This window comes from Apteryx mantelli, chromosome 1 (genome assembly GCF_036417845.1).
Source record: "Apteryx mantelli isolate bAptMan1 chromosome 1, bAptMan1.hap1, whole genome shotgun sequence".
In the NCBI taxonomy this organism is placed as follows: domain Eukaryota; kingdom Metazoa; phylum Chordata; class Aves; order Apterygiformes; family Apterygidae; genus Apteryx; species Apteryx mantelli.
This window is the reverse complement of record NC_089978.1, coordinates 135,377,097-135,391,945: the sequence shown is the minus strand read 5'-3', so window position 1 is coordinate 135,391,945 and position 14,849 is coordinate 135,377,097. Positions and strand designations below refer to the sequence as shown.

At 42.9% G+C, this 14,849-nt stretch overlaps 2 protein-coding genes across 10 annotated transcripts in view; one reads left to right on the top strand and one right to left on the bottom strand.

Annotated features, from left to right (window-relative positions):
* Positions 1-14,033, top strand: part of CLCN1 (chloride voltage-gated channel 1) — a 40,061-nt gene extending 26,028 nt beyond the window's left edge. The window contains exons 12-24 of the mRNA XM_013958137.2: positions 283-367; positions 799-948; positions 3,648-3,717; positions 5,324-5,434; positions 5,568-5,781; positions 6,457-6,590; positions 7,114-7,340; positions 7,460-7,565; positions 9,340-9,422; positions 10,147-10,185; positions 10,800-10,904; positions 13,063-13,149; positions 13,635-14,033. Coding sequence (XP_013813591.2) covers positions 283-367; positions 799-948; positions 3,648-3,717; positions 5,324-5,434; positions 5,568-5,781; positions 6,457-6,590; positions 7,114-7,340; positions 7,460-7,565; positions 9,340-9,422; positions 10,147-10,185; positions 10,800-10,904; positions 13,063-13,149; positions 13,635-14,033 — 1,810 coding nt within the window. The remainder of the gene's footprint in view (positions 1-282; positions 368-798; positions 949-3,647; positions 3,718-5,323; positions 5,435-5,567; positions 5,782-6,456; positions 6,591-7,113; positions 7,341-7,459; positions 7,566-9,339; positions 9,423-10,146; positions 10,186-10,799; positions 10,905-13,062; positions 13,150-13,634) is intronic.
* The window catches only part of FAM131B (family with sequence similarity 131 member B), a 45,298-nt gene continuing 41,601 nt past the window's right edge, over positions 11,153-14,849 (bottom strand). For all 9 annotated transcript variants that reach the window (XM_067303509.1, XM_067303493.1, XM_067303539.1 and 6 more), the window contains one exon: positions 11,153-11,368. The gene's annotated coding sequence lies outside the window, so the exon portion shown is untranslated. The remainder of the gene's footprint in view (positions 11,369-14,849) is intronic.

Below are 14,849 nucleotides of genomic sequence, written 5' to 3'. Positions count from 1 at the left end.
CCTTGTATATTTAATTCTGTGCATTTCATACATCCCTGCATGCATCCATCTCTCCCTCCCTCCCATTACATTATCTGTGACTGGAAAAAAATTGCTTTGCTGTCAGTTAAATTCTCTATGACTGATGATGATCAGTGGAGCAGGGCATTAAATTGTCAGCAATAGAACTCCAGAGCAGATGTAGCAGATACCATTCATAGAAATAGCAGTCATAGTCCTGAAGTGATAGCGCTACAAGAATGTGAGGTTATATTTTAATAAACTTCTCTTATTTATTTTCAGCCGCCTCATATACCCAGGGATTATAACCTTCCTTATAGCAACAGTGACGTTTCCTCCAGGGTTTGGGCAGTTCATGGCAGGAGAGGTGAGAATGGGATGTGCGTTTGCAATTCTGTGTAATTCTGGGGAACAGTCTCCCCTTCTCCTATGCCCCAAAATGCTTATATCATGGAAAGAGGAAGGAAGATTTGAGAGCAGTTAGGACTAGAAAGGGACTATATTCTGAGACTTGTGATCTCTGCTATCCGCTTCATATAAAACCTGTAAAATGTGCACTCTCCTAAGCAAATTAATAAGGAAGATGTTACCTCATGTATATTAAAGGTGATAAAGTAGTTGTTATCCTTTCAACAGTTCAGGTAAAGTCCTGTCTCTCTTCCTGAAGATTAAAAATGTCAGTAAAGTCTCATAATCGTGATATGTCTAAAAGTAAAAATCTCCTCCACTTTGTAGGAACAGAGGTAGAACGTTACTCCATCTAATGTCATGGCTCATCACTATTTTCTTGCTGTTTAGTTGATGCCACGGGAAGCCATCAGCTCTCTCTTTGACAACTATACCTGGGCAAAATACACAGGGGACCCCCAGATCCTAGGGAAATCTGCTGCCTGGATCCATCCCAAAGTCAGTGTCTTCATCATCCTCCTCCTTTTCTTTCTCATGAAGGTAGGAAACACAGACCACCATAACCTTTCTCCACTCAGGGTGAAAATTCTCAATCCTTTTTAAAATAATTTGTGCACTGCCAATGAGGAGCTGCTGGGCATTGAATGAAGCACTACAACTAAGTGGGGTCTTGCATCTTTTGATGTGATGTTTGCCCACCTTGAATGCAAAATGACCAATATTATTAGGGAATAGTTTCCTGGCCTTAATTTACTGACCTCCTTCCCTCCTCCCTAGTTCCTCATGTCTCCTACTGAATGACCTTCAGGATCTGCTGTGTAGTAGCTGGTAGTGAGGACGCAGAGGTCAGGAGAGATTTCTCAAGGTCCAGAAAAATAAGTTATCGAGTAAAAAGTTTTCCGGTAATTTACATTTGGTCTAAGTCTGATACTGTGTGCTTCATATTCCTGACTACAGACAGGAGACTAATAAAACCATGCAAGCACATTTTTTATGTGCATTAGGCTCCAGGATTCGCTAATCGCAGTGAAACTTGATGGAGAAATTCAGCTGAGACCAGTTTTGCTCACTTCTGGGAAAGCAACAGCAAATTAAATGTTGTGAGCTGACATAGTCTTAGGAAACTGCAACTGTTCAGGCTCTGAAAGGATCAACTGTATAATATGGCATGATAATATGACAGAGCAAGACAAGAGATTTGAAAGAAGAAAACATTCTATTCCAGTGTTCAAAATACAAGTAGCAGGAAAAGTTTTCCTAAGAGTAAAAAAATAAAGAGAAAAAGGGAAGAATATCATAGAAATGGTGATTTATTTTGTTACAAAGGAGTGAAAGAGCAGAGGCAGCCTGGCAATATCAGTCAAACATTTTGGTAGATCAGAAATTAATGTTTGATTGACATGGCTGATTTCACCTAAAGTAAAACACTGTATCAAATTTCTGACAGGCAGTTGAGGGTTCTGTCTCTATGATAACTCTGATTAGAGCGTACCAAGTAGATATGGTCTTATTTATTTGAATGAAAAGAGGATGGACTACAGGGTCTATCTACCCTGAGTCCATCTGTTCTCCATTAGAAGATCCGTATTCTGAAAATCTGGGTTTGTTGGCCTTGTCCCATATATTATTGCTATCACTAGAAAATCACTAATGCTTGGTCAAATGACTAGATACCTGCTCCATGCCATTTATTTTTTTCTGAAGATATTTGAGCTCGGATAGATCATATAAAAAAAGAACCAGCTGTTTTGACTCTGGGCAAAGACTTGGCATGATTATCCACTGCACTGTAGTCCCAATTCTGAGCTGCATCTGGCCTAGGTTTGGCACAGGAGAAGAGGGAGCTGAGTTAGCAGTGCTCCCCTTTTACAGCTTCCTGGACTTTGTGGCCAGCCAGGAACTTTCCCACTAGAAAATTCAGATGGATTTTGGATAGAAGAGCAACAGCCAATATCAAGTAGATGGTCCAGCCCATTGTCCCAGCATGTTCCTTGATCAGGGGCTGTGATAGATGTTGTGCTTGCTCTTTGTTACCTTTGTAGAGGGCTTTTATAAAGGGCAAGCTATCTCCTGGCTTCTTTTTCCCTTTTATGCCAACCATCCTATTAGAATTACACTGGAAAAGCTCTCTTGGCTGTATTTCCTCTCACCAAAGTGACTGTCTAACGAGATTAGCATCTCATCTGTCTACAGCTACAGAGGTGTCTGCAGAGGCATCACCTCCTCAAAAGTGGACCTTGAACAGCAGGAAGGCAAGGCATCTCTGAAGAGAATACAGCTCTCTAGTTCCATAAGGGAAACCTGAGATTATCATTCTTGATGTGCTGGACCATGGTTGCCCCTTTCCTACAGACAATACTGCTGTAGCAAGGGAGATCTTACCAATACACTCCTTTGTACAAGCTGTTGAAATAACAACATTCCCTGTGGATTCCTTGACTGTGGAAACTGCTTGCTACATTGTCTGAAAAGGGCTGAGCTTATTGGCCTTTGCAGTGTATGTGAGGTTAGGCTGTTACCTCCAGAAGAAAACTACCTGTGCTGGGCTAAGGCAGGATTCTGCAGGGCTTCAGCACTACCAGGCCAGATTTTTATCATTGTGCCCAACATAGTAAGAGGACAAGAGGCAATGTACACAAGCTGTAATAAAGGAAAGTCACTACAGTTGGACATCAGGAAAAAAATTCTCCCCTGAAGGTGATTCAGCTCTGACTTAAGTGCCAGAAAGGCTGGGCAATCTCCATCCTTGGAGATGTTCAGAAGTCACCTGGACAAGGCCCTGAGCAACTTGATCTAAGTTTTGAGTTAGCCCTGCCGGGAGCAGGGAGTTGGAGGACAAACCTCCAGAGGTCCCTTCCCACCTAAATCTTTCTGTAAGTCTATGAAATTTTGACAACACTGTTCTATAAAAAAACAAAGCTGTTGGGAGCAGTGGGAAATCCCACCTTCCAAATTCCTAGACAAAGGAATTCTTCATGTTGATTTATCTCCCTTGTGACTCAGCTTCGCTACCATCATAGTAGTCACCCAGAAGTCCCCTGCCACTGTGCTGGTGCGTTGCTGGAGTTCTTTGAGCTCCCCTTCGCTCCCCACAGTCCCTTTGCCCTTCACTTTCTTCCTGAGCTGCCAGATCTCTCAGAATGTATCTCTTTATAGATTCATAGGCTGGGCAGTAGAGTGGGACTGCAGGAAATACTATCGCTGCTCACTTACAATCACACCCTCTACTTCTGTTCTAGTTCTGGATGTCTGTCATTGCCACCACCATGCCAATCCCCTGTGGAGGTTTCATGCCTGTTTTTGTTCTGGGTGAGTTTGAATTCATGTTGCAGGGTATATGTCTAACAGATGGAGTGGGTTAGAGAGGCAGTGCTTATGTACACAGCAGGATTCTTCAAGAGAATGAGGAGTCTGGTTATCATTTGGTGTCTGTGTCAATCTCTGTGAACAGTCCAGATGCCAGCCCCTGAGCCTCTGCTTCTGTCTTTTTCCCGGCCCCCAGGTTCAAATGCTGAGGAGGAAATCCCTATCCTTTTACATAGTGAAATCCAAGCTGTGGGAAGCATGCTGAGTCATGGCCTTCTCATCTCCCTGCCTCTTCACCTACAAAGGAACTCTCATAACTACAATTAGTAATAGTTGCTTCTTTCCCCCCTGAAGACCAGCTAGAAGGAATCAAGCTCAAAACTAGTACCAGCAATGTAATCCACCACTTATTCATTACTTCTGACTGTAATATGTTGACATATGGCAGTTTATTGATTTTTAATTATTTTTAATTCCAAGGTCAAAAAAAGAAATACTGATGCTGCAGTTAAGAAAGAAAGGCTATTTTAGATTAAAGTATAAGAATACAAGTTCATGAAATTCAGTGTTAAGTATCCATAACTCAAATGAAATCAAGTGTGCTAAGGACCTGTGGGTTCTGTTAGACAGCAACTGAACATGAGTCAGCAGTGTGTCCTTGCATGAAAGCTAACCACAAAGTGGGCTGTATTAGAAAAAGCATAGCCAGCAAGGCAAGGGAAGTGGTTATTCCCTTCTATTCAGCCCTTGGGATATTATTCTTGAATACTGTGCCATTTCGGGTCCCTCAATACAAGAGGTGTTGACCAAGTGCAGGAGTAGTGATGTGCCACTGAGATGGTTGGGGAGCTAGAGCACCTAACAGACAAGGAGAGGCTGAGGGAGCTGGGCTTGTTCAGCATGCAGAAGAGAAGGCCAACAGGGGATCTAACTGCAGTTTTTCACCACCTAACATGGGGGCAAATAGAGCAGATAGACAGATTTTTCTCAGAGACACACAGTAAATAGACAAGAGGTAGCAGGCATGAGTTGCAAGGGGGGAAATTCTAATGAGACATAAGGAAAAAATTCTTTCTCTGGCTAAGGTGCTCAGAAAGGCTGGGGCATCTCCATCCTTAGAGACTTTCAAAGCTTGCCTGGACAAGGACCAGAGTGGCCTGATCTCAGGGGGTCAGACCAGAGACCTCCAGAGGTCCCTTGCCACCTAATGCATTCTTTGAGTCAGTGATTTTAATGTCTTGACATTCATAGATTGAGTGCATGAAGAGCCTTAACTGTGATCTGGATTGACATTACACAGAATATTCCAAAATTTCTAATGTCTTTAAAAAGATACTTCCTCCTCCCTGAAATACAAATATTTCTGTGCCTGGTGTACCTAAGTGGAGGAATAAGAGGTTTACAACTATATTTATGCATCTTTTTCTCTTTTTGGAGTATAGCTTCTCTTGTAACTGAGCACTACTCTTTAGCTCCCAGTGTCATTTTAATATAAGTTTTGGTTTTGCTTGTGTTAGAACATATGCTAGTGATTGTCCAGCATAGATGCACAGCACAGACACTGTATTCCTTAGAAGCTAATTCCATAATCCCTGGTGATGCTTTCCAGGTGCTGCATTTGGCCGTCTTATTGGGGAAATCATGGCATCGCTCTTTCCCAATGGGATTCTCTTTGATGGTATTGTTTATAGAATCTTACCTGGAGGGTATGCTGTCATTGGTGAGTCTCCACAACTTTCTCTTTCTTTGTCTGTTCCTGTTCCCATGACTGTCCTGGTTGACATGACATTCTGTTTCTATATGACAGTCTTTCCTCTTTTCTCCTTATTCCTCTTCCAACATACTGGGGTAAGGCGCAGCAGCTCTGACAGGAGCAGTAAGCCACACTGTCTCCACTGCTGTAATCTGCTTTGAGCTGACAGGTCAGATCTCTCACATCCTCCCCATGATGGTGGCTGTCATTCTTGCCAACATGGTGGCCCAGAGTTTGCAGCCCAGCCTCTATGACAGCATCATCCAGGTGAAGAAATTGCCCTACCTGCCAGACCTGGGCTGGAATCACATAAGGTGCGGTACAACAGAGGTAGAGGTGGGGAGTGGTGGAGAAATAAAACAGAAGAGGGTGATACTGTGGGAGAATGAAAGGTCATAAAAAAGCGCTAGGACTAAAAATAAAATAAAAAGGCAGAATAGGACTAGAGTGAGAAAAAAACAAAAGGAGGAGTGGAACAAGGTTTCATACACAGAAATGGAGAATATTCTTTTTCTTTTTTCACTGAAAGGACATGTCTGAATCATCTGCAACTTTATTGACTTTGTGTAAATATTATCAAATTGCTTCAGTTAAAAAAATCAAATGTCTCATTTTCATTGTTTTCTGAATTTTTTTGAATTTTTTTTCCAAAAAATGTTGAAACATCATTTTATTTGGATAGTTGGCTTAAGAGAAAATTCAGTCATTCATATACATCTCTATATATATTTTTATATATTATATATATATGTGTGTGCATTTTTTTGGTGAGGGTCAATGGAATGGAATGTAACTGTAATGAAAATCCAGTTATTCTGTGTTGATCACATTGAGCAGTCTTCTTTGCATATTCTCCCAGAAGATTATTTACCAAACCTGTAGAGAATATTTTTTAAATAAATGGTCATTTTATATCTTTCTTTAGAGAATTTATCTACTGGATACTTTTAATATGCTAACTCTTCTCCTTATTGTCCATAAATTCACAGCAAGTATAATATCTTCGTTGAGGATATTATGGTCCAAGATGTGAAATTCATCTCCTCCAACTGTAAATACCGAGACTTGCAAACTCTACTCCAAAGCACCACTGTCAAGACTTTGCCTTTGGTGGACTCACCAGGTAAGCTGTGTGGAGAAACCAGTCATTTCTGAAGATTTAAAGAGCCAAAGAAACTAGCTCTCAAATTACATACTTTGAAGGAGGCAGTGTGACCTGCTGGGTAAAAAAAATCATCCTAAAAAATCTCCTCTATGGTCATGTATGACAAAAGAGTGTTTCAGATGGTCAGACAGGTAGGATGGAGCATGGAGAGTGAAGCAGATACAGAAGGTAGGAGAGGTATGTGAGAAGTTTGTGGACTGAACTTTGGCAACAGGGAGGGATCTTGTATAAGTAAAGAGCCTGCTTTTGATGTGGTGCTGAGGAGTGGTGGAGCTCAGGAATGGTTAGCTTCCCACAGTGTACTACCAGTAGTTAGCAGGGCTGGTCAATGCCTCTTGTACAGCTTGAGACAGTATGAGTCAGCACACTTTGAAGGGGTTGGAGGGAGGAAGGGGCAGAGTGTAGAAGGGGATTTTCAAAACCTTGAGGGCTGACATGATCTAGAGGGTGCTTAATGGCTTCTCTGTTCTGTGTCCTCCAGAGTCCATGATCCTTCTGGGGTCTGTGGAGCGATCTGAACTGCAGGATCTCCTTCAGAGACATATCAGCCCAGAACGGCGACGACACCTCCACAGAGAGATGCAGCAGAAGCTGGCTGAGGCACCCTACAATGGGCACAGCAAGGGACCACGGTCAGCCCTGCCCAAGCTGAAGCATGAATCTTTTGCTTATGTTGATGAGGATGAGGATGACCATGAGAAGGGAGAGGTGAGGGAGAAGAGGAGAGACTGCAACACAGAGACTGCTCAAGAAGCAGTAAGACATTGGGAGAGGTTGAAAAAGGAACAACTCAGGGTAGACCTTATTTTGTTTCCTTTCCATAACAGTTGCCTCAGCCCCCCAGTCCCACTCCCAGTCACCCAGAGGAACCCAATGGCCCGACAAGTCCTCTTAAACAAGTTCCAGAACCATTGGGGCCACAGCAACCCCCAGGTATGATGACCTCTGGCATGCACCAGCCTTATCACACTAGCCAGCTTGTGGAAGCTTTAACACTTACTGTGCGTACATGCCTGTGTGAGGTGCTGGTATCCCAGAAACTGAAAGAACAGATTGGTCACTGTCAGCTTTCTCTGCTGTTCCTGTATTAAAGGCACTTTGTTAATGCACCTCAAAATCAGAGTAACTAATCTGGAATTATCTTCAGATTGTGATCCCTCAAACAGCATAGCAAAAGTAGGCCCATCCAAGCTGCTCTCCCCCTGTCAGTACTCCCCACTCCATCCTTTGCAATAATATCTCCTCAGACATGTTCTAGAGATTCTGCATGGAAGCATCCCCTCTCTTGCCTCCCTTACCCCCTGAATGAATTTCCCTGGGAAGAGTAGCCTGACGGCTAACCAGCCTTTTTTTTTTTATGAGTAGCTTAGACTGTTTCTCAGCCATCTTCCAAAACTGAACAACTCCTCCCTTGGACACACACCTTTTTGATTCAGCTGCATAAATATGGTGGACAAATACTGATGTACTGTGTTCTCTGTGTGCTACCCCAGCCTATATGAGCTTTGCTTCCAAGACTGTACTCATATCCCATTTCTGATTCCTGTATCATGTACATTTCATGGAGGACATTTTCCTTGATGTGTCTTGAACTATGCAGAGAGGAAGTGAACACAATGGTGTAGCAAAATCTTGAGTGTGAGTATGGAAGACAGGGCTCTGGGTAGTGCTTTTAGCCACCCAAAGGTAAAGAGGACATGTAATATAGCATGTAGCACAGTTTTGTTCTTTAACACCACTCATGTTTCACTAAGCCTTTAAGGCATAGGAAAACCCACTCAATGCTAGCCATAGTGGTAGAATGGTGGGACAGCCATCCACCTTCCTTACAAAATCTGACAAATAATCACATCAAAACAAGCACATTGTGTGAGACATTTTAAGTGAGACTAGCACTGAGTGACTCAGGAGTACAAGAGCAGATGGAGCAGAGGAGATTTCACAAGGCTTTCCCTGCCTTAATTTGGTTCACAGCTGTCACTGTTTGTTTCTGATCTACCTTCCTCCACAGCCTTATTCACTTCACAACAGCACCAAACCCTATCTCCTCCCTTTTGCTAAGTTCTGTCTGCACGGTCTGAGAGAATAATTCTGCAGTTCTTTTCATTCCCACCATTGCACTGTTGGTACAACCCGTGGACTTGTCACCCTTTTGCACCTCTCATGTTCAGGCTGTTGATATGTTTCGTCTTTGAAGTCATTTCCAAATCTTCTCCATCCTCATTTCCCAAACTACGTTCTGTTTGTGGACTGCAGAACCCTCTAGTCACCGCAGTTTCTGTCTGTTTTCCTGTCATTTAATCCATGTTTCAACAAAATCATTTTTCTCATCCATTATTCTGACTTTGTTACCCCCTTTCAAATATTAATTCCCCTCCCTTGTGTTTAATCTTTTGCTGTGCGAGAAGTCTTGTTTCCATTTTTTTTATCAGGGACACTGATCTCCAAATACCATCTGTGAGGGCTACTTTGTAATGGTTTATTTCCGCTTTTTGAGGATCAGATATTGCATGGGAATATTCTGGCATATCCCAGCCACCATTTCACAAATCGAATGATGTGTTTTCACTGGCTGAACCCTGTCATATACCATCTAATGTGTCCCTCATATCATTTCCCAGTCTGCCATGGGCAAGGAGATGGACATGGGGTTTTGTATTTCTGTCTCCTACTTGTTCTGATCCATGCGTTTGTTTTCATCCTTCAGGTAATTTCTGGAGTTTGAGACAACTGATACAGCAGCTCTTGTGCTATTACAACTGTCCACCTGAAATGGAGAGGGCTGTCCAGGTTAGGGATCCAAAAAGCCTAGCAGTACCTTGAAGAGGGAAGGGTTGCAATGGAAATAGAACCTGCCACACAGAGCCATTCAGCATCTGGCCAGAGGGTGGACATGCTTATGCTTCTGAACTCTGTCAAGCTCAGTGGGGAACTCCCTCCAAGGAGAAAGGGTGTGATTAATATAAAGTATGTAACCTCTTAAAGAGAGCCATCTGTTCTCAGGTGTCAAGGCTGCCATCATGACTGAGTCTGGGAATCTTTTTCCCAGAAAAAATCTTAATGCTATTTTGGTTAACCTGGAAAAAAGTGCAGTTCTTGTCCATGTGGCAAATAATTTTGGACACATAAAAATGGAAAAATATTTTTGCCTTGTGCCATGTTAGATGCCCTTGTGTATCTGAGCTATCTGCACAGGGTTGGTGGATATCATACCAAGCTTATGGGAGACCCATCCAGTCTAGGGCAGTGGCTGGACTCCATGTGGGTTGTCCTAGAGAATCTAAAGCAACACTAGATGCCTATGTTTAGGCAACTGAATTGCTCCACAAGTGTTCCATTGTCCATCTTTGACAAGGGAAGGACAGCAAGTATAAAGAAAATCTAACCATTCACTAATGTACTGTTTAGAACAAAAAGGGGACCGCAAGGGCTGAGGAGACAGTGTGCATCTTTCCTTTCTGTACTCTGTGAAACTGTGGGCTCTGTCTGTATTGAACAGTGTTTTCTCCTGCAGGAGCTGGCAGAAGTTGTTGATACAATGAGTCCAGAAGAGGTAAGACTGGATGCACAAAGGGAGTGAGGGCTCATTCCCTATCATTTGTAATTCTTCCTGTCACACATAAAACCATTTTCTTTTTAGAAAGTGTGGGCAAGCTTCACCAAGCAAGAGAATGAGATTTTTCGGATGGATGGGCTGAGCAGGGCTATGAGTAACCTGATCTAGCTTTGAAGTTAGGCCGGCTGTGAGCAGGGTGTTGGGCTAGAGACCTCCACAGGTCCTTCCTCACCTGAATCTTTCAATAGGTCAATGTGCCTTCATTCTTTTCATAAAGGGACTATTATCTTGCAGTCACAAGGGGAAGGTGCACTCAGAAAGGAAAGTTAAGACGTTTGCTCCCCCTTTAAGCAGGAAGGAGCAAAGCTTCACCTTCCCAGATGATTTTCTGTCTGCTGAGGTCCTGAATTGCTGTGTTCTCATAGGGATTTGATATCTGGCAAGGAAAGAATGTGATACCTGAGGGGGATGATATAACGGGCAAGGCAGATGGATGAGCTGCATAGCAGGGAAGCAGCATTAACAAGAGAATGCTAAGGGTCTGGTTTGGGTGCACAAGCTAGGGAGACTGCTGATTACTCTAAGAGTGATTCCTCTCTTTTCTGTGTCAGATAGATGCTTGGGAACAGGAGGAGCTGGACAAGGATGTATGCTTTGACAGCTGCTGCATAGATCTTTCCCCTTTCCAGCTGGTGGAGAGAACTTCCCTGCACAAGGTGGGTGCAGATGTCCTTCTCAGCCACAGTTTTTTTCCACTGTCTGTCATTGCAAGTCTAGCCTATGACTTATTTCTTCTTCTTTTCTTCACCTTCCACTGGCTCACCTTGTCCACATCTAGTTATATTTCTCATCAGCAGCTTCCACATCCAGCTACAGAAATCATTTGGCGCCTGTAACCCTCTGCACATACCTCCAGTCTCCTGGAAAATGAAAGGCTTGTTGATGAGAAGCTTGAGTTCATTTATTAAAATAGCTTTTGGACACCACATAGGTTTTTCCAGAAGAGTTATATGCCCTGCTTCTGGGGCATTACACTGTGATTTACACTCTGGTTTGTCAGTGTGCAGCACTGGAATGAGTACTCATTAATTTTTCAGAGTGTTTTTGTCAGGGTGTAGTCTGCTTCAGTGTGTGAGAAGAGTTGCATGAAACTGGCATGAATGATAGGCTCTTCATTGATCTGAAACATAAGCAAAGAGAAAGCTAGGTCATATGACTTTTAGAGTCAGCTCAGGATGACTCTAAAAGACAAGCACAGCAGGCAGGGACAAAATTGGAAGAACCAGAGCACAAAATGACTTGCAGCTAGGAGGGGACAACCTGGGGAATAAGCAGTCATTATTTAAGTACATCAGGAATAAGAAATGATTGGGCTTTTACTCAATGTAGAGGGAAAACTGCCCAGTGAAGCAAAAGGGTACAGTGCTTTTTTTTTCATCAATATGCCTCCCACAAAATTAATTAATTACTGTTACCAAAGGGGTAACATCTCAGCCTTGGCAAAAAAAGAACAAGTTAGCATATACATAAGATGAATCTGGAGTTTTCTAAAGGACTGGCTGTAATCTGAAAACAAGCTAGCAGTTATCTTTGAGAATATAGGGTGATAAGAAATGATATGTGAAGATCACAAGTGGAGAAAGTTCATACCTCTCTCTGAAAAGAGAAAATTAGAAGCTCTGAAATAACAGACAAATCAGTCTAACCTGTATGTACAAAAAATGCTGGAATAAATAATCAAACTATTTGAGGCTTGCCTGGTTGGAGCTAAGTGTGATAGTACTGACAATGGAAAGAGTAGCCCAGGTTATCAAGATGAAATTATATCTAACCAGTCTGATTTTCTTCTATGTTAAGGTAAAATGTCTTGTGCTTGAGAATTGAGATTATCCCTGGTTTACACTTGAACATGGCATTTAACATCTCATGTGAGGTTAAAAAAAAAAAAGGCAAGCATCAGCTCTGAAAGAATCACTTCATGTAAGGCCACAAGTAGAGTCCAGCTGGAGTGCAGCTTCAGAGAAGGTATAAACCAGTTAGAAATGATCCATAGGTGAGCATTGAGAATGCTGAAAGTTTTTGAAAGTCTCATCTATGAAGAAAGAGTGAAAGAATAAGGTATATTCAGGTTGAAGAAGCAAAGACTGATGAGCAGCACAATAATCTGTCTTTTTAAGAAGGCTTTGTAAGAGAAAGGAAATAACTTGTCTTCAGTGTTCCCACTGAACTGGATAAGGAGTAACAGGCTTAAATTTTAATGGGAAACATTCTGGAACAGAAAAAAAAGTCTTCTAGTGGTAAGGAAAGCCCTGGAATAAATAGCCTAAGAAGGTTCTGACATCAAGAATAGATTAGTCCAAAAATGCCAAGAATAATGTGGGCATGGTTAATATTGCCTTGGCTGAGCAGATGGATGGAAGTTCCTGGGATGAGTGGGAAGACCCCCAGAAGTTTCTTTCAGACCACTTTTTTTCTGATTCTGTGATCATCACATCTAGAAAATAGATCTGTATATTAATATATATAATTACCTGATACTCTTATTTCCAGCACCAAAATGAAATAGGATCTGCACAAGTCTCCAAATGCACAGCTAGTTGCATGCTAATCTCAGTTGCCAGATGGAGGATGGGAATGTCCTTGAGAATTTTCCCTGTATCATCAACACACTTGCAAATATGGGTACACAACAGAAGGACAAGTATTTGATAGTTATGAAAAAGGAGTGGAAGAGGTAGTTTTTTACTGGGATGACTGCAGAGCTGTATGCTTTTGGGAGTCCCATTTCTAAATCCTGTGTTCTAGGTCTACTGCAAAGTATCACATTATTAGCCTCCAAAGTCCTGAAACAGTCTTTTGTATTTTTGCTCATAGACACATACATTGTTCTCATTACTGGGCCTCAGCCATGCCTATGTAACCAGTATGGGGAAGCTGAGGGGAGTGTTGACTTTGGAAGAGGTAAGTAAAGATCCTCCCGTCTCCTCCTACTCAGCTGCAAACATTCTGTGGATCATTGCAAAACATTTACACCTGCTGGGGATCCAGCTTGGAATATAAATGACTGTGATTGCTATATTTTCAATCCAGTCCTGAATTCTGAGTCAACCCTTTGGTAGCCATGTAGGGGAACTGGATGAATGTATTTTAGAGGAGGCAACAGATGTTGTTTGCATAGCTGTTAAATGGTTGGTCCTTTTTGTGAAAGTAGGGCTCTTAACTAAGTGGCTATTACTGTCTCTGAAAGTGCCATGGAATTTGTCATTTATTGTGGAAAGAAAAATCACCAATGTAAAATATGATCTCCTCAGGCCCAGGAGGTAGAGCTGTGATTCTCTCTGTGTGTGAGCGCTTTACCCTGAAGAGTAGCTGAACTTCTGCTGGGTATGGCTGGGTCAGCTTCCCTTTTATCCATTTTTTTCTCTGATCTTTTTCTCTTCCAACAGCTTCAGAAAGCAATAGAGGGCTCCACACGCTTTGGTGTTCACCTCCGCCCACCCCTTGCCAGTTTCCGTGATACCAGCCGAACTTCAGTCAGCAGTGAGAAGGTCAGCCAGGCCACTCAGGTGTGGAACCGGCAGAACAACTGCATGGTGGCATCACAGCAAGCAGCAGACTTGGGGGCAGAGAGCCCACTGCCTCCCTATTGCCATTCCCCCCAGCCCTCACACTTGTGTGATGAGGGGGAAGGCCTGTGCTCCACCTCTGCCACTGATACTGACCTGGAAGAGACGGAGTTGACAGGGCCAGTTGCTGAAAACATCTCAGACATTCTCAAGGACCTAAGCCTACGCTCCACTGACCTGGATGAGGATGAAGATGAGGATGAGGATGTCCCCTTATAGCTGCTGTGAGGGGAGCAGTCTTGCACTCTTCAGCTGAGCCAACCTTATTGAGCGCACTCTTCAAAGAGAAGTGTGTGGATGCTCTCTTTAAATCCCATAGACGATTGATCCATCTGGGGGAAGGGGCATAACACTGACCCTTCTTTCTGCTGCTTTCTGTGCCAAGACTGTTGGGCTGTCTGGACTATATGAGTGTGTGCAGGAGTGAGATGTGGACTGTAAAGTGGCTAAGAGCAAGTTCATAATTTAAGGCCTCTGCTTTCATTTGTGGTGAGCCAGTGTATACATAATGTGGCAGAAGGAACCATAACAAGACATGGATACTACCGGACACAAGCAGGATGCTCTGGGTCTATCTGCCAGGTGGAAAGTAGGAGAGCAGCTCTTCCCATTCTCCATTGGTGTCATCCTTCCAGACTCTCCTGACCTACACACACCAGTGTAAACACAGCTAGACCTTCAGCCTAGAAGCATATTGCTGCTTCTGCCTGCAATCCCACCCTTGTCGCTGCAGATCCTTTTGACTAGCTCTTATCTTGCACCCCCAGAAACATTCCCATGTAGAACATTTTGCCTCTTTCTCAATTTTTACTCTGGGATTTTCTTGGGTGGGGGGGCAATTAGAAGCTTATCCTCTGTCCTTTAGCTGAGCTGTCCCCTAAAAACAGGTGGAAGGAAAAGCAGTTGGTCCATGTCTCATGTCTTGAATACAGCCAGGGCTTTAAGAAAAGCATTGGAAGGGAGGAAATCCTTTTTGGTTTCCCATCATCTATGGCACTTTTAAACAGAATGGGAAAAGCTTAAGCAGGGAGATCC